The sequence below is a fragment of the Fimicolochytrium jonesii genome (assembly GCF_025526975.1).
Source record: "Fimicolochytrium jonesii strain JEL569 chromosome Unknown EV422scaffold_18, whole genome shotgun sequence".
NCBI classification, from domain to species: Eukaryota; Fungi; Chytridiomycota; class Chytridiomycetes; order Spizellomycetales; family Powellomycetaceae; genus Fimicolochytrium; species Fimicolochytrium jonesii.
Window position 1 is genome coordinate 141,467 of NW_026515685.1, and position 23,150 is coordinate 164,616.

The 23,150-nt window shown below is 55.4% G+C and overlaps 7 protein-coding genes across 7 annotated transcripts; 4 read left to right on the forward strand and 3 right to left on the reverse strand.

Moving 5' to 3' along the window:
• Nucleotides 1-796: 796 nt before the first annotated feature.
• On the reverse strand, nucleotides 797-1,852 carry EV422DRAFT_579548 (uncharacterized protein). Its single transcript, XM_053073321.1, has 2 exons — nucleotides 1,088-1,852; nucleotides 797-1,017 (listed from the first exon to the last, which is right to left on the reverse strand). The coding sequence occupies exons 1-2, from the start codon at nucleotides 1,419-1,421 to the stop codon at nucleotides 935-937; spliced, it is 417 nt and encodes a 138-aa protein (XP_052924027.1). The 5' UTR covers nucleotides 1,422-1,852; the 3' UTR covers nucleotides 797-934.
• Nucleotides 1,853-4,838: 2,986 nt separating this feature from the next.
• On the reverse strand, nucleotides 4,839-5,497 carry EV422DRAFT_535197 (uncharacterized protein; the record flags this gene model as incomplete). Its single annotated transcript, XM_053070726.1, has 2 exons — nucleotides 4,839-5,371; nucleotides 5,465-5,497. A coding segment is annotated over one exon (533 nt), but the record flags the coding sequence as incomplete, so codon positions are not given.
• On the forward strand, nucleotides 5,444-6,454 carry EV422DRAFT_535198 (uncharacterized protein; the record flags this gene model as incomplete). The annotated part of the gene is made up of 5 exons (XM_053070727.1): nucleotides 5,444-5,559; nucleotides 5,647-5,937; nucleotides 5,967-6,121; nucleotides 6,276-6,381; nucleotides 6,415-6,454. The coding sequence occupies 4 exons, from the start codon at nucleotides 5,444-5,446 to the stop codon at nucleotides 6,326-6,328; spliced, it is 615 nt and encodes a 204-aa protein (XP_052924029.1). The 3' UTR covers nucleotides 6,329-6,381; nucleotides 6,415-6,454.
• Nucleotides 6,455-6,679: 225 nt separating this feature from the next.
• Nucleotides 6,680-8,204, forward strand: EV422DRAFT_621255 (uncharacterized protein; the record flags this gene model as incomplete). The annotated part of the gene is made up of 3 exons (XM_053074131.1): nucleotides 6,680-7,735; nucleotides 7,809-7,904; nucleotides 7,994-8,204. Exons 1-3 carry the CDS (start codon nucleotides 6,879-6,881, stop codon nucleotides 8,202-8,204), a joined length of 1,164 nt encoding a protein of 387 aa, XP_052924030.1. The 5' UTR covers nucleotides 6,680-6,878.
• A 278-nt stretch (nucleotides 8,205-8,482) lies between these two features.
• Nucleotides 8,483-10,078, reverse strand: EV422DRAFT_498153 (pseudouridine synthase; the record flags this gene model as incomplete). Its single annotated transcript, XM_053067994.1, has 6 exons — nucleotides 8,483-8,994; nucleotides 9,070-9,206; nucleotides 9,285-9,426; nucleotides 9,494-9,575; nucleotides 9,640-9,828; nucleotides 9,905-10,078. 6 exons carry the CDS (start codon nucleotides 10,076-10,078, stop codon nucleotides 8,483-8,485), a joined length of 1,236 nt encoding a protein of 411 aa, XP_052924031.1.
• A 393-nt stretch (nucleotides 10,079-10,471) lies between these two features.
• Nucleotides 10,472-12,128, forward strand: EV422DRAFT_535206 (uncharacterized protein). The gene is made up of 7 exons (XM_053070728.1): nucleotides 10,472-10,621; nucleotides 10,691-10,860; nucleotides 10,937-11,112; nucleotides 11,176-11,280; nucleotides 11,350-11,627; nucleotides 11,697-11,760; nucleotides 11,837-12,128. The coding sequence occupies exons 1-7, from the start codon at nucleotides 10,519-10,521 to the stop codon at nucleotides 11,961-11,963; spliced, it is 1,023 nt and encodes a 340-aa protein (XP_052924032.1). The 5' UTR covers nucleotides 10,472-10,518; the 3' UTR covers nucleotides 11,964-12,128.
• A 111-nt stretch (nucleotides 12,129-12,239) lies between these two features.
• On the forward strand, nucleotides 12,240-14,907 carry EV422DRAFT_118822 (uncharacterized protein). The gene is made up of 3 exons (XM_053064650.1): nucleotides 12,240-12,651; nucleotides 12,752-14,016; nucleotides 14,091-14,907. Exons 1-3 carry the CDS (start codon nucleotides 12,503-12,505, stop codon nucleotides 14,801-14,803), a joined length of 2,127 nt encoding a protein of 708 aa, XP_052924033.1. The 5' UTR covers nucleotides 12,240-12,502; the 3' UTR covers nucleotides 14,804-14,907.
• The last annotated feature ends 8,243 nt before the right edge of the window (nucleotides 14,908-23,150 follow it).

Here is a 23,150-nt window from a genome sequence, read left to right on the forward strand (position 1 = left end):
CCGTTAGCTTTGCAGTCCCTCGTGCGTTTTTGTGCCTTTGCCGATCTCGACCCACATCGGGGGCCGTCGCTGAATTGATTTGATTCAGAGATCGGTTGGTTGCATTCGTGGCGTCCGCTAATCATCGCCCTAATGCAATCAGTCCTATCGCGTGACGCCCGCTAAATTATGAGCGGCCAGGGACTGCAAAATGGCGCTGGCTTTGCGCTTGCTTCCGTCACGTTTCCCTTTGAGAGGAAGCCCCCCGGTGATAGGCTCTTGGCCGCTAAGATGGTTTCCTTGCAAGATTGAGGCCTATGATTATCATCGCAGCTGAATTGGATGCAGGGCTGGTGCAGTCTTTTGGATGCGATGGTTCATGAAAGGGCGAGGCGAGTGGCAGCCGGTGGTGAACCACGGCACGGATGACATTTCGACGGGTAGAGCCAGCCAGCCAGGCTAACCACGCCTCAATGCCTCCGCATAGGGAAGCAAGGGAGAATGAAATGCAGCTTGCCTCAACAATTGCGCGATGGGCGAGTAGGAATGGGGCTGGGATAGGATATGAGCGGATGGTGGTCCCGTTCCGGAAAACTCCTGTGATATGACATCATACTGTATATGGATTTGAATTTTCGCTTACCTTTGATCGCAAGCGCTCTGAGTGCTCAAAAAAAGCTGCCGGACTTGCGAAGGTATGTACTCCTATCAAGACAGCGCGTGCACTATCTGCTCTGGACGAGGAACGTAGTCCTCTAGAGTGTATGGACGAGGAGGAGGTTGCTTAGTAAGCTTCTCAATTTTTCTTCTCGAGTGAATAAATAACAGATAACCCTAGCTCCCTTTCCCTTTATCTCTTTTGAACTATCGAGTGCTATGACTGAAAAGCTACGGTGGGAGGGGGGGATGTTTCGATGAAGAAAAAGAACTCGCTAGCGGGAGCGCAGTGCGCAATTTAGGACCTAACGTCCAGGGAAACCCGTAAACCCGTAAGAATGTTGATAAATAAACTGACGCGAATTGAGAGGCGAATGCGGCCTGCGAGAGGAGGTGCTTAGTGCGGTGGGTAGTGAGGTGGGATACTAAGCAACCTCCTCCTCGTCCATACACTCTAGAGGACTACGTTCCTCGTCCAGAGCCAGAATGGACTCCGTTCGGAGGTTGCTTATTTGTCGATAAAGCCGTATTTGCCGCCGTATCGCGTAGGAATTCGTCGTAGGTGCGGCCTCAGCGTAAATATCGTCGATACCGATGGTGTAATGCGTTTGGAACACCCGCGAATTGGGTACCCAACGTCCCCGTTTGATTGTTTCGTCGCTGAGGCCGCTGCGCGACTGCGCGGTCGTGACGGCGTGAGTGATGGACTTCATTGTGAACTCGTTGTCGATGCCGGCCGCTCGGAGTACATTGTCGACGAGGTGGCTGATGGTTCCGGGAGCCATTGGTGAATCCTGCTACCGGTTGATGAATACTTCCGCAATGTCGTTGCGACGGGCGCCCTGCACGGTGATGAGTGAGGTGTAGAGCTCCGCAACGTCGAGGTTCGGCGTGTGTTCGATGGGGGGAACGTCGATCACACGGTAGTCGCCTTGTTTGAAGACTGTGGCATCATGCGAGTGGTTGGGACGCCATTCCTTGGGTCGTCGCGAGCGGAGTTTGAGCGAGTGGTCGGTGATGATGGTGCGTGCGTGAATGAGTGTCGCGAGGTGATTGGGGCGACACTTCATCGTGAGCATGATGGTGACGGCGAGCTGCGAGGGTAGCCATTCGAGCGTTTCGAGCCGCGGGCGGCGAGCGATGTGTTGCCAGAGCGTCGCTGGGTCCCAAATGGTTTTGTATGCCTTTTCGGTGGGCTTGGTTGAACGTGCCAGACCTCGGAAAAATCGTTGTATGTCCGGCGAAGTACTGATCAGTGTTTCGTCGCCGGTAATTTGTTGGAGTGTGTTTGCGATCGCTGACCGGTAGCCTTTTAGGGTTCGGACGGCGAGTCGTTTTTCGGAATGAACGTCGGTGAGGAAGTTCAGAATCGATGAATGGCCGGCGCAAACGGGATCAAGGTGTTGTCGTATACACCAGCGTACGTATATACTCCAAATGGAGTTGTAGTTTGCGTCGTTCGCGAGCGATTTGAGCGTGATGTCGATAGCTGTCTGCGATAAGCCTCGCTGTGCGCCATAATGCCGGATAACCGCCATGCGATCGTGAGGGTCCACGGTGGTTCGCGAAGAGGGAGCCCGCTCTGTGCTTGGAAAACCTTGGGTTTGGACGGAATTGGAATCGGGTCGGCGATTGAGAGACGCAGGAGGAGCGGGAATGCCGCGTGCGACGGCCAGAACGGTGTTATAAGGGTCAGGTCGTGCACTTCCTCGTCGCTGATCTTGCGGGCAATGCTCGTAATGAGCAGCCACGGCGGTTTCGCGTAGCATAGGTGATGATTCCATGATATTTGCAAGGCGTCGACTGCGAATGCTTGTGGGTCTCGCGGGTCCAACGTGCAGTAGTTCGGAATGCGGTGATCGCGGTTTGTGCCCGTCGCAAACAGCTCCATTGTGTGATTCACTTTCCACCGGCCCTGAATCTGCCGGAGAATGCGCGGGTTGAGCTGGTAGTCGTTCCGATCGTTCTGCTGGCGAGAATCCAAGTCCGCGATCACATTCTCTTTGCCCGGAACGTGAAGGGCTTGCCATGTCGTGTTCTGGTGTTGGTAGCGGAGGAGAAGGTGCTCGATCACCTGGGAAAGACGATCCGCGCGGCCGCCGCCCTTGTTGAAGTAGAACATTGTCGGCGTGTTGTCCGTCATGTGGATGACGTGGGCGTTCGAGAAGTCGAAACCATGTCACTCGTGAAGGAGGTCGACGGTGCGGACTTGAGCTATGGCTTCGAGGACGTTGTTGGAGACCAGGCGATCGAGCTTCTGCCGCCGAATGGCCCGTTGAAGATCGGCGAAGAATAACTCGGGAAAGTAGCGTTGAATGAGCACGGGTGTCCACAGTTCCTGGACGCGAATGAGCTGACCGGTTTGGGGATGTTGGCAATTTCCGCCCCATCCGTGGTTCGGGGATGCGTCGGCGAATATGCGGTAGTCTGCGTCCGTCGTGAACAAGCTCTTTCCATTCCACGCAGTGAGGTTGTTTGCGAACTCGCGAAGGAGGGTGCGGGTCGGGGTTGGAATCATGCAGAATGCGCGGGGATGACGAGCTTCCCGTTTCCAGTCGAAGGTCTTCTTCTGGACTACTCTTCGCAGCGCGCGGGTGAGGGGTTGAGAGAACGTTTTCGCTATCGTAATTGCCGGCGTGATGGCCTGAATCTTGCCGAGGATGTGCCACAGGCTACCTGGCATGCGGGGATGCGTGTGCGGCGACTGGTTTGACGGAGGAGCCGGATCATGGTGCGGAGTTTGTCGGGAGGAAGGCGCATGGTTTTGAGGGTGAGGTCCCAATCCCAGCCGACGTAGCGGGTCGTCTGCGAGGGGGTGATGTCGCATTTGGCCCACTTGAAAATGCAACCGAGGAGCTGCATTAACCGCAGGGTGAACAGCATCCCTTCGAGGCATTGGAGTTGCGTTGTCGCGACGTTGAGGAAATCGTCGACCCACGCAAGAATGGTGTGCCCGTTGTGGGGTACTATCTTGAGGATGGCCTTCATCGTTTTCGTGAAGACTTCGGGGGCGTGATTCTGTCCGAAAAGCATTGCTATCGCGCCGTAGTAGCGTCCGCCGGTGCGGAGCATTAGCCGGTTCCGTTCGCGGGGGTGATTGGCGATGATGTTGTAGGCGTCGGCGAGGTCCGTCCCACTGGCCCAGTTCGCCGTTGCCATCACTTCCTGCACAGTTTTTACCGTCTCCATTTTGAAGTGCCCCGTCGGGCTCTGCTCGTTGACGCCGGTGTAGTCGACAATCTGGCGCCATTTTGAGCGGGAGGGTTGATATACCATGAAGACCGGTGAGGTGATGTGCCCCGGCGGGAGAGTCGGGCCGTGAGCGCGCATCTCGTCGGTGCAGTCCTCGATGATCCCTTTCGCGAGACAGTCGTCGAGTTTGAGTTTTAGTTGATCGCGCTCGGTCGTTGAGAGGTGGTACTCGCCGGCGTAACGTCGCATTTGTTGGGGGATTGAGCCCATTTGGTTTTGACGCCGTACGTGACTATGTTCAGGATCTCGTCGTTGATGGAGAAACTCTTCCAGTGTCGGGCAAAGTGCTTTAGTCGTCCGCCGGGAGGTATGGTGAGATGCGGGTGAGGAAATAACCACTCCATCCACTGCGTCCGTGTCGTTGCATTGCTTTGTTCTACTCGTTGTAGGAGCGGGAGTAGCCAGAGGAGGTCGTCGCGCGACACCCACGGTCGGGGATGGGGATGGGGATGGGGATGCTCGTCGTCCTGGGCTGGCGGAATTGAACACCATCCCTCGTTGAGGTGCGGCCCGCTGACCCAGTGGGTCCATTGTGCGCGCCATTGAAGAATGCGTGGCTCGTTCGGGAAGGGTAATTGTGTGAGAGGGATTGGTTTTGGGTCCGGTGCATCCAGCATATCCGGCATATCCGGCATATCCGGTGCGTTCGTCGTCGCCGTTGAGCATTCCTCTACTGTTTTTCGTGTTTTGCGTCGGGTGAATTGTGTCGTTGATGACTGTGGGACCCGCCGCGGCCGCCGTCGCGGCCTCGATAGCCCTGTCCGCGGGAACGACCTTGATATCCGCTGCTGCGTGTGCTGCGGCTGCTGCTGCGGAACCCTCCCCGTTGGGTTGATGACCTGCGATCGCCGTAGGAGGAATTGCCCCGGTTCCGCTGATCGCTGCGCGTACCGGGGGGGCCAAAAACCTTCTGGGGTCGAAGAGATTTCATGGCCTGGAGGGATGAGACGATTTTCTGCATCTGGTCGAACTCGCCGAAGAGCTCCTGCTTCCTATTCGCGCCGAATGCGCATTGTTTGTGAATGGAGTCGACGGTGGTAGCGGTGAAGCCCGCTGCTTCAAGCGCAGCCTTCTGGGCGTCGTGGACTGTCTTGGTCAGCGTTTCGCGTGCAATCAGGGTAGTGGCCTCGCAGACCGACATGGTCTGTTGGACGATGGAAACGAGTTGTTCCTGCGTCATCCCCGGCGCGGCTGATTGACCGAGGAGGGAGAGGATGGTAGCGTGCTCCTTGAAGGCCCGTAGGTGGCGGTGAACGAGGGGGGCATGTTTCGCCTTGACCTTCTTGAAAGCCTCCTTCTCTGCGGGAGAGCAATGCGCATGGAGGACATTGTCTGTGGGCGTGCCGGAGTTCATGTTGCTGGAGTAGGCGTCCAACACGTCAACTTTGGGGATGCGACGTTGGAATTCCTTCTCATTCTCCTCCTGCGTCGAGACGGACACGACGCCTTCGTCGCGGAGGATATCGGCGAGGTGCATGTTGAGCGGGATCACCGACCGGCTGGTCGGGAGGCGCACGCGGGTGTCGTCGGCGTCGGACTCGAAGTCGGAAGCGGAATGGTGCGAACCGACACCGTTTTCAGGCCCGTTATCGTCATCATCATCCCCCGGGGCAAGCGGGACGTGACGACGACGTTTGGTTTTGGGTTTCTCGGCCGCTTGAATGTCGCGGAGTGAGGGGAGCGGCTGGCTCATGGCAATGAACACCGGCTGCGTGTCCGGTTTGGGGTCCCACATGGTCTTCTGGAGCCGGGGGCGAGGGGGAAGCTCACCGGGCTTCAGGGCGAGGACAACGGGCGCCTTTTTGGCGTGAATTGCGTCGAGGCGGTGTTTGGGGATGGGACCGATGGGCGCATTGGACATGTCGTCGTGCGTACGCTTGCGGCGCTCCCTGGCCAGGGCAATTGCGGCGTGATGGCGTTCTGCAAGCCTTTCTCGTTTTCGTTCGAGGTCGGCGATGAGGGCAGCCTGGTTGTCTCGTTCAAGAGAGGCGACAACCTGCTCGGCGTGAGCGAGATGCGCTTCCCATTCCGCAATTTCTCCGCTGTAGGGTTTGCGGGGAGGCTCGGCATGCGGCGAGGGCTGGTGCGCTCAGGGGATTGAGCGTCGTCCTCCTCGTGGTTTTCAGACGTCTCCTCGTCTCGGAGTTCGGACTGGGACGGCGTGCCGTTGTCGTGCTGAGAGTCATTGTCGTACTGAGAGTCGTTTTCGTCCATGATGGTGATGATGCCGCTGGTTAGAACACACGTGTGAGTCTGTGTACTATCCCGGGGAGGAGAGCGAACGTGAGTTCAAGGTCTCCTTTGTTTTGCGACTCAATGCGCTGGGTGAAAACCCAAACTGATTGCCTCTCGCTCAGAGCGGCGCCCAGTAACCCCTTTCCGTTCAGACGGAAATCACCATGGAACCCATATTTCAACGTACCTGTGTCGAGAGCGATGAATTAGGTGAGTTTTTATGAAGAATGAGAGTGCAATGTTGTGAACGGAGTGTGCGCTTAGCCTGTTTTCGTTCGGGGACCTGTGCACTCGAGTGAAAAAGAGATAAAGGGAAAGGGAGCTAGGGTTATCTGTTATTTATTCACTCGAGAAGAAAAATAGAGAAGCTTACTAAGCAACCTCCGAACGGAGTCCATTAACGCAGCTTCCTTCCAGTCCCCGACATCCCGAAAAATGACAGTATCTAGGCAGCTGTCAAGAATCAGTGACAGTGCTGTCAGAGGCAATCTGTCCCCGAGACCCTTTCCATCACCCGACCAGACGGACATGGGCGGCTTCACTTCTCTCAGAAGACGTGCCACAACGCTCCATAAAGTTTTCTCAGTCGAGGCTTATTCCAAAACCAGAGGCAAACCATCCACTCCCGTTCCAGATATCCCCAACTGCCCACCACATATATTCCCGCTCACCCCAGTCCTCCCTGACTCGTACCCACACTAGTCACATCCGCAACGCGCAACAAACACCCCACCCCAGAAAAAGCGCTCGACAAAATGCCAGCCCGAACCACAGGTTGGGCCGTCGCCGACGACAGCACCAGCACCGCTTCAGGAGCCTCTTCTCGCCCCACTTCGGCTGGCTTGACTGTTTCCGCTGCTTCCAAGTCCACCGCCAACAACAACTTCAAGTCCAACGGTGCGCAGAACATCACCACCGGCAACAGCATCACATGTTTGGTCTCAAGCTCCACCCTCTCGCACTCCTGCTCCACGTATCCCCCATCCGCCACTTCACCAAAAGCAGCTTCACCCAAACCCAAACCGGTATCAATCTACATCGCGCCCAACCCCACCGCCGCCACGCCCACCAAACCCAAAGCGAACAATTTGAGAATCATCGCGGACACGCCGAGCCCCTCACCCCCTTCGAGCACCACCACGTCGCAGAGGAGGGCGAGGGCGCCTGATGAGTGGGATTACTCGTCGAGTGAGGAGAGTGAGGGTGGGGAGGATAATGAAGAAGAGGAGATTGTTGTCGAGTATGCGGTTCAGGCCACGACGGACACCGGCCCCACCAAAACTATGGATGTGAAAGACCAAACCCTGGAGAAACCCGAAAAAAGCAAGAAAGACCAGAACCACGAACCCAACAAAGGAAAGATCTACCGCCCCACGGTCCCCAACCGCTCCACCACCCCACCCCACACCCACATCCCCACCACCGGCACCGAAACAGGCCTCTGGGTCGACTCCCTCCGCCCCAACCCCGAAAACGACACCGACTGGTCCGCCTTCGATACCTGCAAGCCCGCCGCGCAGACCGCGCCGAGCGAGACGCCCGACCTTGGGTATGAGGATAAGTTTCTGTTGGCGTTCGATTTTCGGATTAAGCAGAAATTGCCGGAATTGCAGTACGTCCCCATATCGTGAAATCGTTTCGGTTGAGTTACCCGGGGTTGATTGATGTTGAGGTTTTTCGTTTAGGCGGGTCGCAACACAAGCCAAAATCAAAATATCCCACGACGCCAAAAACAACGAGCTGGTCATCTCCGCCAACACCAAGGAAGAGCTCCTCGACGGGTATGCGTTCCTTTCCCCCGCCCCAAGTTCTATATTTTCCATCTCCCGCTTATCAGTCCCCCCCGTGGGTCGCCTACGGCTCCCTCCAGCTTACTCCGAGTCTACGACCTAATCGACCGCAAAACCCCGCACATCGTCTCCACAACGCCGACGCACCTGCGGATCCAGAAACCGGACCGGCCGGGGTACTGGGGCCAGCCGAGGGAGGAGTGTGCTCAGCGGGGGGTTTACAAGGTGTTGGGGAATGTGAGTGAGAGTGCGGGGAGTGAGAGGGGTGCGGGGAGTGAGAGCGGGGTTTGATGTATGAAGGGATGATCATTTTTGGGCCGTGTTACTAAGCTCGACCAGGAAGGAAAGTGAGCGTGGAGAGAGGTAAACGGGGGTAGAACGAAACGAGTTCCTTCTGAGAAGTTCCAGTAGTATAGTAAAAACAGTAGTCTCGCAGAAAACCCTAAACGTTTAGTGAGCACATAGTGTAGCATCCCTTACCGAACAAGGCGGGAATGTATCTATAATGGGTGTAAGCCGTGATGTCCAGTACAGTACATGTTTCCCCAGCCGTCCCTCTCCCTTCCCATCTACCCCTCCCCCTCCTCAACCGCCCCAGCAGCCCTCCCATCCCACTTTCCCCCCCACTTCCAAAATCGCACTTCCAACACTTTATCCCCACTAAACCCCTCCTGAGCCCACTCGGGTATCGGTGTCTCATACATATTCCCGTCCCATTCGTATCGCCAGCTGTGGAGCCAGATGCTAAGTTGTTCGGGGGTGGGGTCGCGTCGGGTGAGGAGGCATTCGGTGCAGCCTGGTGCGGGGGGGAAGGTGCGGGTTACTTGTTGTTCTTGTTGCTGAGGTGGTTGTGGTTGTGGGGCGGTATCTTCAGGCTCCGATGCGGAAACAGGCGCCAAATCAGGAAATGCATGCGGACCAAGTTGTCGCACAATCGAGTCGATGTCACCCGCGGCGACCCCACCCTTCCCCATCTCCTTCCCCCAGACATCACAACAGTACAACGGGTCGTTAGCGATCGGGTGTCCGAGGAACTGCAGGTGGACGCGTATTTGGTGGGTGCGGCCTGTTAGCGGTTTGCCTGGCGGAGGAAATGTAATTTGTTTGTGAGGTTTAATAGAATACAGGAATGTGGAAGATTTGGTGGGGTATTTACATTCGACGACGCTGGTAAGACCGTTGGTGGAGAGTCGTTTGAAGACGGTTGTACATTCTTTGCCGTCGGGCGAGACAGCGTTGATGCCGAGTTTGGGGGAGATGGTTAGGATGGGTTCCGAGCATGTGATTTCCTCCCTGAAAGTTACACACATCGGTGTTAAACGCCATGCATTGTAACAACGAAATGAAGTGGGAATCAAGCGGTGCACGTACTCAGGAAACACCCCGCGAACCCGACACAGGTACGTCTTCTCGACCGTGCGGTCCTGGAAGACTGCCATTAGGTTCTGCGCGGCCGTTTTGGTGCGGGCGATGAGGCAGAGGCCGGAGGTTAGGCGGTCTAGTCTGTTGACGGCTGAGGTGGAATCAAACGGTCAAAGAGACAATCAACCGACGAAGAAGCGCGAAATCATGCCACTTACGGTACAACTCCTCCAAGCCAAACTCCGGACTTCGCAGAATGTGCAGGACAGTGTTATGGTGGTACCGGCCCGTAGGATGGATCTAACCCACATACACATCAATACCACCACTCATCGCCATCCGCAAAACATGTTCCTCTACTCACAGGTAGCGAGCTCGGTTTATTAACCACCAACAGATCCTCATCCACCCGTAAAAGTTCCACCTTCTGCGCTGTCACAGGCGGCTCATGTCGATGAATCGCGTGCGTAAGTATATCGTTGTTGCGGGGTATGTAGTCTGTTGTGACGGGTTGGTTGTTTATGAGGATATCGCCACGTTTGATCGCTTCCGCCTGCGATTGTAAAATAGCCCAAACATTAGCATCGCCGCATGCGATGAATACGGACATGTAAAGCGCTTTCTCTTACGTAGTATTCCCGCGGTTTATCCTGGAACTCAATGGCAAAGGTCTCGATCAACGGGCGCTTCTGCCATCGGCCTTTGACGAAGGTCTCGTAGACGAACGGGTACGGCTCGACTTTTCGTAACCCTACCACACCAAAAGTCGGGTAGTGAGTGATATGCCACAAAAGTGATAACATGTCCCGCCCATTAGCGACGTTCCCACCATGTTCAAAGTAGTAAGTAGCGTTCGTTATCGGCTTCGATTCATGTGAACCAAAGTCTTTTCGGTTTTTCTGCCGGGGGAGGGTTTTCTTTGTCTGTGAGGAGGATAAAACGGGCGTGAGATATGAGTTCAAAAGAGAGAAGACGGGTGATCAGAGTGCAACCTTCAAGTTACCCTTGGCCGCTTGTTTGGTGGCTCTGCTGGTGTGTCTTGCTGTGCTGCTGCTGCTGCCGCTGCTGGATCTGGCTCGGTGGTTTCGTTCATTCTCTTCATGTTGTCGGGGTTGATGCAGGAGAGCAAACGTGGCTTCCAATTCTGACGTCGTCGCGGCCGGTCCCAGAAGACGCTCCCTTCGACTCCTTCGACGGACTCCATTTCCTGCACAACACCACTTATTCAAAACACTCCCATACAATGTCCGACGCAAACAAACGCCTGGCCTTCGCCATCACTGAGTTCCTCGCGGACTCCATCGCAAACGGGACTATCAACAAGGACGACGCTGAGGGTATCGAAGGTGGGTAACTTGAACAGACTTCGTCCATGAAACCCCGACGCAGAACTGATCTGGAACCTCCTCAAATAGTCGCCATACAATGCATAGGCGAGGCTTTTGGCGTAGACCCGTCCGATGAGAAGCACAAGTCTCAGTTCTCTATCAAGCCCGCCACTTTGCCAAAGATCTTTGACGTGTTCCTGACGACACAGCAGAAGGCGGCCTCTTCTAACCAGGAGGCTGCTCCTGCTCCCGAGAAGGTATGCGACTATCTCCGAATGGAAATTATCGGTTTGCGTTTGAGGAAGGATTGCTGATCAAGACTCTTATGAAAAGGCTGCCCATACTTCTGTTAACTCCGGACCTTCGGCGGACTCTATCAAGGCGAAGGCTGAAGATCTGAAGGCTGCTGGTAACAAGGAGATGGCGAATAAGCAGTATGCTCAAGCCATTAAGCTGTACTCGGAGGCCATTGAGCTGAACGCTGAGAACCCCGTATACTACGCCAACAGGTGAGGATGACATGCAATCAATCACGCGCTATGGCATCATTGATAAGGAATGTACGAAAACAGAGCCGCTGCATACACACAAGCGACAAAGTACGAGCAGGCGGTTGCCGACGCAAAGAAGGCTGTGGAGATTGACCCGACTTACGGCAAGGCTTTCAGCAGATTAGGGTAAGTGGCGGCGTCAGGGCAGACACCAGGGAAGCAGGGACAAACAGCTCACTGTCGCCCCCACCACAGCCAAGCCTACTTCTGCCTCGGCAAATACCAAGAAGCCAGCGACGCATGCGAAAGCGGTCTTAAGCTTGAGCCCGGAAATGCCGCACTCAAGTCAACAAAAGCGGCCGCGGAACAAAGGCTCAATGAGGCCAGCGAGCCTGCAGCCAGCGCTCCCAGGGCTACTTCAGCAACACCCCGCTCGGGCGGTGGGGCTCCTGGAGCAGGCTTCTCCGGACTTGGAGGTCTTGGTGGACTCGATTTGGGGTCGATGATGAGCAACCCCAACTTCATGCAGATGGGTGGGTGCGGGGAGCCTATGGCTTCTGAAATCGTCCCCCGGTACTGACTGCTAAATCAACTTTTTCTAGCGCAAAGCATGATGAGCAACCCCGCCATGAGCTCCATGCTCCAAAACCCGGCCATGATGCAAATGTAAGCTTGACCTATACCCTTTCGATCTGAAGCAGAATCACGAGTGACTGACGTATCACATGTCCTCGTTTTACAGGGCGCAGAGCATGATGAGCGACCCTGACGCGATGCGCAACATGATGAACAACCCGGAGATAGCGCGTATGGCGCAGAGCATGATGGGTGGCCAGGGTGGTGCTGGAGGTGTTGAGGAGGCTCCTTGAGTTCGCTTTTTAAATGTAGCAAGGTAGTTTCGACGAGTTTGTTCGTCAGGCATGTGAACCGACTGTAATATCGTAGCATGTAGACATACTCGTAGGTTTAGATCCGCCGAGAATATCATAGGCAGTAATCGTTCATACAGTTCCATGGATGCTTTTGGTACTACAGACGCCTTGCTTGGGTGTCGAGACTTGTGCGGGGAACAGCGGCGCGCGTTTTCTGGTTGACCGTTTGCGCAGGCGGCACGGCGCAGCTGGGAAAAAGTTGCCTCTCAAAAAGTTACGTTCCTGGTCGAACAGTCTGCACCACAATTCCGACGGTCTACATAGAGACTCCAGAGCCGGTGCAACAACACTACCTTCTGCGGAGTTACTTGATAGAATAGACGTCAGAGCACTGCCAATATCGCCGATACTCCGTTGGGCAAATAACCTGGCTGGGCTGTCGGGACGCAGGCAAACCGGGCGTTACGAAAGTTCCCACGGAGTACGCCACCAACTTCGATATTTCCCGTTTGGCCAGCATCCGTCGTTGAATAAGCATGCCGCCTGTAGAGCACGGTCCGGGCGGAGACGCCTCGCAGTCCACTGTGTCGCCGTTCTTGGTGTTTATGGCTGAGGTTGGAGGACAATTCGCTCGCGGCGTCGTCGTTGGCGGCGTGGTGATTCTTCTGGGGCAGATTTTCTTTAGGTGAGGAACGGAGGGGGCGGTGCTGGCGAGGCAGCGTCGTTTGGAGTGTGTTGTAGGTCCGAGTGTCAGGACTGACAGTATAACTTCCCTGATACGGCAGGCTTATAAAAACTTGGTACCGCCGCCGGCAATACTCGGCCTACGACGCCATCCCGGACTACGACCCGCACCCCGACTGCGACCTAACCTATGATGATGCCGACGACAGCTCCTACATCCCGCAACCCCTCCCGCCAGACCCGTCTACCAGCACCACGCCAACACCCTCGCTGACGAAAATCAAGACCGGGGAACCGCCCGTAGTGAGACACTGTCGACTCGCTGTGAGGGCTATGCTGCATTTGGTGGAGATCTCGCCGGAGGTTATTCCGCAGGCGCAGTTGTTTACGTACAGGGGGTTGAGGGCGGGTGGGCATCAGAGGCAGGCTAGTGTGCCGGCGTTTTCGAATCCGACGACGGCGATACCTGTGCACAAAGATGCCGTGCTGGGGGATAAGGAGAAGCAAAGGGATGAGCCGAGTGCAGTACGGCCGAAAGATGAATCTGTGACCCCGCCACGCAGCAGCTTGGCTGATGAGAGCATTTCAATGTCGAGTGGCGGGACGAGGCGGAAGTCGTCAAAGAAGCCCAAAACGGAGCGGACGAGTCTCGGTCGCGCCAGCGGAGCCCGAGCAGCTGTGGAGATTCTGGAGAAGTCTATTGACGAGGGTAAGATTACGGCCGCGCTGCCTTCGTCCAAAAACTCCAGTCCGCACCGGCATGCGTCGGATATCTTCGACAACAGCAGCAGCCGGCAGGAGGTGTCGTTTGAGGAGAGCCGTTCCCACGAAACGCAGTCGGGCGTTACAGACGACATTCTTGCGCCGATAAAGGATTTCAAAAAGGACGATGCGCACAACAAGGCGCCGCGCCGCACAAAACTCGCCAAATCCTTTTCCGATTTCAGTATCGGGCAAGCCACCAACCGCGCCTCCTTCCACGCTGACACCGATGACGCCATCTCGGAGGAGAACGTCAGCAGGCACAGCGTCTCCTCAACCACATCGACGCCGAGTGCCAGATTGCGGAAACCGCAGTCCGCGATGCCACTTGGCAGGAGGTCCACGTCGTCGGCGGTGGAGGATGGTCACCGGAATAGTCCTGCGTCGCCCACACCTGTGAGATCGAGCATACCGGCGACGTATTTCGCGGCCGACCATGCCCATGAGTGGACGATCCCGGGGTTCGGTCGGATTAGGTTTACCGACCATGCTCCATTGCCGTTCAAGGCGTTGCGCACGCTATTTGGGTACTCATTTGATGAACTGAATGAGAGTCTTGCCCGCGCTTTTAGTGTCGAAATGACAGCCGGGAAAAGTGAGAGTGGTACGTTGTGATCGTGTCTGGCGTGTTCGCTTTGCGAAGCGCGAATCCCGGGCTGATTATTGTTCGTTTCCCAGTGTTCTTTGAGACACACAACAATCGCTACCTTCTGAAAACACTTCGAGGCGCCGAAATGGAAAACCTGCGGAGTTTCCTCCCTGCCTACATCTCCTACATCTTAGACAATCCAGGCACTTTACTCCCACGCTATCTCGGCCTGTACACATTCGAGCGTCTCACCACCGTCAACGGCCCCGCATCCTACAGTTCCGGTGCAGGCCCCAACGGCCGCAGTTTCGGCGCTTCAGGCAAACACCTCCACCAGCAATACCAATCCTCGCAGATCGACGACGCCCTCGGCACCCGCTTCACCGTCGTGCTGATGGCCCACGTGTTCGACACCGACCTAGAAATCGCCGCCAAATTCGATTTCAAGGGCTCTAATGTCGGTAGACAAGCCTTACCAGACGACCTCAGCGCGTTGCGGCTCCCACATAACAGGAATCCGTTTAGCTCCCACTCGTCGACTTCCACAGCCGCGTCTGGGTCGGATACTACCACTAGCGGCAGCAGTCGCGGGAATAGGAGCATATCGTTTTCCAACCTTCCAAGTGAGATTACCCTGAAGGAAGTGGATTATCAGCGGTTGATTGCGATTGGAGGCGCCAGACGGTTGATTATGGGCGAGCGCGCCAAGTTGGCTGTTTTGGCGCAGTTAAGGAGTGATGTTGCGTTGTTGAGGAAGTGGGAGTTTATGGATTATAGGTCGGTTTTTTGGGACAAGGGTTGACGTGTCAATTTTTTTTTGGAAGCTGGGGAGACTAACGATACGGCTGCTTGGCGTTTCACAACAGTCTGCTGATAGGTGTGTACAGACACCCCCGCAAAACCGCGCCACCCGCCCCCGCTGCTCCCCCACCACCACCCCTTCGCGCCTACTCCCACGACACATTCGCACAACTCCCCAAACACGACAAGCCCACTCGCGGCAGATCCGACTCCATCTCGTCCTCCTCCCTCACTCCCCCCAACGAGAACAACCTACCCACAAGCCAAACAACCACCCCGTCATCAACACCCAAACGCACCGCAGCAGCAAAACTCTCCCCCATCTCCATCCCCTCCACATCCCCACGCAACCCCAGAACACAGGGACTGAGCCCGACGCTGCAGCACTTGATTCCCCCCGTCGTCAACTCCTACCCTCTGTTCCAATCTGCCCTTCGCATGCTGGACGGGTGGATCGCGCCCCCGCCTGAAGGACAGAGCGAGGCGGATGAGGAAGGGAGGGATGTGTCGGTGACATCGACGCAGAATCTGCGACGGACGCCGAGTCGTGGGAAGGATGTGGCTGGGAAACCGGTGGCTGCGGATACGTCAAGTGTTTTGAGCGATCTGGAGAGTCAGTCTGAGGCGGTGGCGGATACGAGCGGGAGTCGGTATAGTAAAAGTTCTGTGTCGACTGAGGACTCGGAACGGCGGTACAAGTATACGTTTGGAGGGGCGAGCGAGGATGCGCCGTCTGCGCCTTTCCATAAGCATTTTAAGGGGGGCATTCGGGGGTTAGATTTGGTGGATGACGATGATGTGCAGTATGAGGTTGGTCTTTTAAATTTATCTTCGGATGGTCGTGCCCTGCGTTTCACCCTCTGACGTGTGTGTAATCCACAGGTCTACTATCTCGGCCTAATCGACATCCTCCAGAAATACAACGTCATCAAATGGATCGAGCGCAATCTCATCAAACGCCCGCTCTTCCTCCATCACCAATCCAGCTCCATCACCGCTTTACCCATCTCCTCTCCCGTCACCCACTCACCCGCCACGTCCACGCCCCCCATCACGACAATGGGAATTCCGGCCTCGCTATCGGGACTGTTTGGCGATCATCGCGATGCACAGTTTACTACACCCACGAAAGTCGCGTCGCCTGTGGGGGATTCGCAAACCGCGTCGTCGTCATCGTTCTCGACCACGGACATCAATAAACAGGCGCTGGGGAGTCAAAGTCCGGAAGCGCTACGACGACCCGCAGGCCCGCTGCATCACACGTGGACGTATCCGACTCCGCGCGGGACTCCCCCACCGCCGACACAGGTATCCGCCACCCCGCAAACACCGACGACGAACCCGATGGCACTCCTGCTTCCGGGGATGCAGAACTCGGAGACGAGCGTCGAGGAGCCGGGACGGTATGCGGAGCGGTTTGTGGAGTTCATTGAGGGGATTTTGGTTTGAATGAGTGGGAACCGATATCCCGTGGAGCGCAAAGCTGGACTGTTTCACTCACAAACACACACACACACACACACACACACACACGCACACGGCGTATTCGATCGACGAACGCCTATGCGACTTTGTCTCCTTTGCCACCATCCGAGGCGAATAACCCCGGGCTCAAAGATCTATTATTATCTTCGTTCTCTGGATTGGAGAAGGACCGTATGCTGGAGCTGGTTGGGACACGGAAACACGGCGTGCGCTTGGACCTTACTTCCCTCCGTAGGTTGCGCGTGTAGACTGAAGAACATTAGACGGGCTTTGTTGTGCGAATTTTCTGGGCGGGGCTTCTTGTAGATATTGTGGGTGTCTTGTATATACAGTATGAGGTGTTTCTGTTATTCACTTGCTGTGCCTCGAGGAATATGTGGGATCCTTTGGTTTGGCTGCAAATGCGAGGGTTGTAGAAGGTTTCCCACGCAACGCATTTCTGAGTCATCTGCTGAAACGAAGCGTGGGGACGGATACTTGTGAACGACAAAGGTGTGATGGTGCGGCCAATGCATCGTTGCCTACAGACCAGGAGTGAATATGTGCCTCGGACATTCACATCCTACTCGTCGCCTGTTTTCCGCGCATTCGAAAAACGCTCGCAAGTGAGCTTGCGCCCATTGACTGACCATCAGCTTATCTTCCGGAAGAGCTTCGTGCACGGGTAACACTGTGCTTCAAGTTATATATTCGGTTAGGGAAAACGCGTCAATTTCCCGGTTTACGACTATTAACACGGGTATGCATCCTCCACTCCTGACTCCTGAGCGAGCGGTACATGTACATATGTGAACCCTTGAACAACGAAGTAGCCAATAGGTGCACCACACGGCAGAAAATCGGGTCAGTGAATATCAACCTGAGCGGTTCGCTCTTACTCTAGCTACATAGATATTTAGCGATGACATGGACGGACAAAGACGCTCTGAAGATCATTGGGCTAGCGGTACAACGCGCCGACCTGCGGGCTCCCATTGGCCACTTCCTTCCAATCATACTCTACTTATCATATTGCGCCCTCCACAACTAGGTGGCCGATGTTTCCCGCTTTTTTTTTTCTTTTTCCTTTCGGTTGCAGCACTTCCCAAGTTTTGCATATGCTCAGTTCGAGTGCACATGAACGCACCTCAGCTTTAAAGTCGTTGTATGCGGTCGCGTACGGTCCTTCTGGCTGAGAGGATTTTGCCTTGGAAGCGAGTCGACGCGTTCTGCCGCCACGAGCGACAGTGCTTACGCGATCCAAAAACGCGTCCAAATGCTGTCAATGTTTCGTGTTTCTAAAATGTTCTGCCATGTAACATATTTCGGACAAGAGTTTCCGGGGACGGAAGATTGCGTTGTCAACCACGCCAAGAGGGGCAAAGGTCGCCTAAGTATGGGGTCCTGAGCCCCACGCGTGGAATGTTGCTTACGCAATGGTAGAGCGCGTGGGTTTCGCGTTGACTCGGCTATGTCTGTGCAGTGTGTAGCAATGCTTGCGCTCCCAGGGGCTATTTAGGCTCTCAGCAACTTCGGGAGAGTCAGAGCGTTGTTTCATTGCTAAATGTCACCCGTGACATGTGTACTTCCGCAAACTCGCTGCTACCTGGTTGAACCCCTCCCTGCTCCTCCTCGTATCTGAAAGGATGCGCTTTGCTAGCCAGCTTTTGCTCCACTCGAAAGACAAAACCCTAAACATTAGTCCGTTTTGACGATGACCTCCCCAGTTCAGCAAGGCAAAAAACCGGACTTGTTCAAATAAAACTAACAAATCATATATAAACCCCCCTCCCTTCTGAACCTAACCCAATTCCCCCGCTCTGAAAAGGAGGCACTCTGTCATGAGGATGAAACAGGATGAGGTCCCTCAGCGGGCCAGGAGAAGTTCAGGAGAAAGAAAGGAGAGCTTGGAGGTCCAGGTGCGGAGTTGCATGCACCGTATCGGGACGCAATGGCGACGCGTCAGTTTCGCGTTGTCCCCGCTGCCCAAAATCATCAATTGGGTTGTTGTACAGCAAGCAACATGATGAGCAAAAGGGGGACAAACAACCATCCCAGGGGCAAGAGAGCAGTATTCGAAAGTAGTGTCAGAGGAGATAGTCAGCGCGGGGCGGCCGAGTTTTAAGCCGAAACTTCCTATCCCGTCGCGTTTGTCCCTTAATGAGGCCGATTTGCTCGGCTACATGGTTTCCCCAATGCCGCCTTGCTAGATTGAATGGAACGATATGGGATGCGGTAATCTCGGAGAAGAGAAGCCAGGGCAAAAGGGAGGTGTGTCAAGTGAAAAAGGTTACTGCTTACGCAACGGCATGGAAAGCGTTGTGGAGACACGCATGTTTGCCTGCCATCACTTCCGAGATCCCATGCACATGCAGCCCGGCTCCCTCCACGCCGCCAGGACCGAGAGGGCAGACGAAATGGCAAGAGTATCGGTGGAAGGGCAGGTAGCCGGATGTGAATCGGGTAAGTGTCATGAGTGAGCGAACAGCCCAGCCCACATAGCTTTCCCGCCAGCGCGGCATCCCGCTCTCTTACCAAAAGTGCTTACGCAGGCGAAAATGCGTCGAATGGGTGTCCTTTTCGCGTTCCCAGCCGTCTGGTACTCTCCTGGAGGTACATAAAGGGGGGACGTAGAGGGATCACAAGCCCGATGACGAACGGGGCCCAAGAGAGAATCGGGAGAGGATCAGGAGAACTACGAAAACGTGAAAGCCCGCGTAAAACCCAGTTCTTTGGTGGCATGCACGCCAGCGTGCTTATGTTTTGATGTGATGTGAGAAAGAAACGCGTCAGTTTCGCGTTCAAATAAGTAACGAACGCCCCATGGCCGAGTGCCCAATCTAAGGATAAGCCTCACAAACGGCTTGTTAGGCTGCAAGCGGCGTGGTGAGCAGAAGGGGACAGGGGGCAATCTCCCAAACTGAATGGGCAATGCTGTCGCTTAAGAGTGAAATTATCCCATCCCAGCCATCTTGCGTCCTAGCCAAAACCCATTTCCATGTGGACAATCTCCGCGTCCGTTCAAAGCATGATATCTCAACCAGCACTCGTCGCGGCTTTGGTAGCCATGGATCCCTTGCGCTTTCGAGGTTCATCTCCCTCCTCAAAGTCCTCAGCGTCATCATTGAGGTTGGTGAAGAAATCATCGAGCGACTGGTCCGCAGGCTTGGTTTTCGGAACTGGAGCAGGAGCCGACTTCTTCTTAGGGGGCGTAGGTCCGACCTTCCGTTTGAGCTTTCGAGCGAGGGCAGATTCTTCTTCGTCATCTGATCCGTCTCCAGAGCCATCACCTTCGTCATCACCTCCGTCCTGTTGCTGAGCTTTGTTTGCTTCGTCTTGGGCAAGACGGCGTGCAGCTTCTTCACCCATCCGAGCCTGGATAAGCCGAACAGCATCGGCGAAGGCGGCGGCCTCAGCCTCTGTGCTATATTCAGGAGCATCGATACCGCTGAAATCCATTCGGCCTTGCGAGCTCAAGGCGTGGGAAAATGGCCCGTGGGAAAACCGACAATGAGTAGCGGAGTTGAAGGTTTGCGGTGAAGACCTAGCGGATCCCCACGAGAGTAGCGGCGTTGGTGTAGTAGGTCTGAGGCTGTCTATGCTGTGTGTATGCCTGCCAATGCGTAGCTTTCGACAATTTCCAGCAATTTTCTCAGGCTATCGTCTCGCCGAGCGTTCGGACGTAACTTGGCGTAGACGTGGGTGTACTGTATGTATCTTGGCTGTCGCGAGTGCCCAAGTGCAGGCTGCCCCTCAAGCGATCGGCTTTGGTAATGTTTCGTACGATCTCGACAATTGCCAGTGGACTAAGGCAGTAACGATGAAGATGGAAGAAGGGAAAGAGGGAAGAGTAGGGTGCCTAAATGCCCCCCCCCCCCCCTGACTCGTAATCACTTAAACCGACGCTTACAACCAGTTGAACTGCCATGGATTTCAACGGCCGCCCGCTGAGAGAGAGTTTGCGCCCGCTGCCACAACCCACACCCGCACCCACCCACCCAGGCAGCAAGCAGTCTTCACACCACTTTTGACTCCTTTGCTCCCCCGATGCAGTCTCTCATCTGGTGAGCAAGGTCCTTACCAGAAGGACAGCTAGTACAGTTGGAAACTGACTTTTTTTTTGAACCGCAGGATACAGGAGGAAAAGTCAACTGTAAAAAAACCGTCATAACTTCTTCAGACATCTCCACTATTCAAGAGATCGCAGCTCTGCTCGACAGCAAATTGGCGCCTCTAACTACAGCAATCGACAGTCTCAAAGACGAAACCGCCAAACTCAAAGACGAAACCGCCAAACTCAACGTGCGCATGACCATTTTGGAAGCAAAACAATATAATTCATCCGTCGGCAGAGAACAGGAACTTCCAAAAGTTCCCAAACAGGACGGTAGTCTCCCGACCTCAGCTTATCCTGCAAAATCCGTCTTCGCCATACTCATTCAGCAGTGCTGTACTCTTCATTTTATTCCAATCATTTTGCTCGCCATTAGGAAGTTTCTCGTTCCCAGCCACCAGGAGTTGCAAATCTCTTACATCTCTTACAACCCCTGGTGGCTGGGAACGAGAAACTTCCTAATGGCGAGAAAAATGATAGTGTCCCTTCTCTCCCATTGGTGCAGGCAGCAAATCCTTGACAACACCGCAAATGCCTCCCCCTCGACTAATCCGACCAACGCAAACATATCGAACATCAACTGAATTAAACCAATTCACAAAAACTGGTATATAATGACCCCCCCTCTAAACTCAAACTCTCACAAATCATACAGAGAAAACCCTATGTTCAGAAGAAAAACACGCAAAGTACACGCACACCCCGTTCCCCTCCCCAAGTCTCCCCATCCCCGTCTCCCTACCCTACTCCAATTCCCCCCATCCTAACCCATCAAATCACCGATACTCCCTCCTCCCCATCATCATCCCCATCATCGGCGGTATCCCCGGGGGCTGCTCCCCTGCCCCTGCCCCTGCCCCTCCTCCCGCACCATTCCTCGCCATCATAGCCGCAACGCGCTCGGCCACCAAATCCCGTCGATCTTGGTCCCGTTGTTGCTGTTGTTGGGGATGAGGATGTTGTTGACGTTGTTGTTGTTGCTGTTCCTGTTGCCGGACTTCGCGTTCACGGAGGTATTGTCGGATGAGTTCTTCGCGGACTGCGTCTTTTTCGCGGTTGGCTGTGTGGGAAAATCAGAGTTGAAGTCATGCGTCGACAACGTTCATGCACTGAAGCAGGGAATCCAAACTTACCACCACCCCCATACCCACCCCCCATCCCACTCGCCCCAACCGCTGCGCTCAAATTCCACTCCTGCTGCTGCTGTTGTTGCTGCTGCTGGTACCCCATGCCCGCCCCCAACCTCGTCCTCGCCTCAAACCCCGGCGCACCGCCCCCCAATTTCGGGTCCCTAAAATCCTGCTGTCCCCCTCGCCCGGCAGCGCGTAACTGCAATTCCTGTCGGAGTTGGGACTGCAGGACTTGGTTGAGGATATCGTCTTGCGGTTGTTGTTGTTGTTGTTGTTGTTGTTGGTGCGGGAGGAGGTGGGAGTTTAGGGCGAGGTTGGTGGGGAAATGCGCGGGGGGTTGTTGTTGTTGTTGCGAGGGGAGGCGGTATTGTTGGTATTGGCTCATCAGCTGTGGCGGGGCTGTGACGTTGTTGGGGAGGAACTGCTGTTGTTGTTGTTGTTGTTGTTGAAGGAGTTGCTCACGGCCGGGTGGGGGAGTGCCGTACTGGCCGCCGCCGAGGCCTCTTAGTCCCGCGCTGGAAAAAGTTGCTGCGTTTGGTTGTTGTTGGCCGCGGAGGGAGGGGTATGCGCCGCCCCCTCCTCCGGCACCGCCGCTTTGGCCCTGTGCCCAGACGGTGGGGTCATTTTGCGAGTCTTGTGCGGCGAGCTTGCTGGGACTGAAGGATTTGCCCCAGCGTGCTTCGGCGTCGGAAAGGCTGCCAGTAGCGAAGGAGACGTTGACGTTGGGGAACATTGCGCGGAAGGATTCCTGTGGAGGAGTCAATAGGGATAAATGTATATGTTCAAAAGCGGCACACGGGATAGAAAGACTTAGTGTCTTACAGAAAATCAAAGCGGAAAGACCACATACCTGCACAGTCTTAGCCTCTTCCTTCTTCTCCGTATTTACACTCGTCTCATAAGCCTCCACCTCCCCGACGCCCCCAAAAAACCGCTCAAACCTACTCTTCTGCGGATTATCACTCTGCCTCGAGCTCGACCTCACCGAATCACTCTCATGATGCCCCCCCAGCAGTCCATGATCATGCAAGAGTTCGCCCTCCCTCTTCGCCTTCTCACCCGCCAGCATGGCCGAAAGCCCCGCAAAGACAGCGAGCGGGTTCTCGCGGAAGGGGTCGAAGGGCCCGACGTATTTGGGATGCAGGACGTATCCCATGGCCGAGAGTGAGAATTTGAAGTCGTCTTCGTCGTGGTAGATTCCGAAGCCGAAGACACCGTCGTCTTTTGTGGGGTGGAGGAGGGTGGGGTCTTTACTGATGTGGGGGGACTCGACGCGAGGGGTTGAGCGCGCGGAGAGGTCGTTGGTTTCGTCGAGGGCGCTGGAGCCGAGGACGTGCTCTTCTTCCACGACGGCGGCTGTTGATGAGGATGGCACGGACCGCGCAGCTTCGTCGACTGGTGAAGGCGGGCCGGAGAGGCCGGGAGGAAGCTCAACGGTCGTTTGCTTCGCCTTTGCTCGGGCGCTGGACTCTGTGACGGAAGGAATGGCCGGTGGTGGGGTGGTGGTGAGAGGTTCGGCGGCAATAGATTCCCAGGAGTCTACGGGTTCCGGCTCCGGAGCACGCAGGGAAGTAGCGGCTGTGGAAACGGTGGAGCTGCTTATCGCAGGGGAATGTTGTGCCGAGGATTGCGCAGGTCTC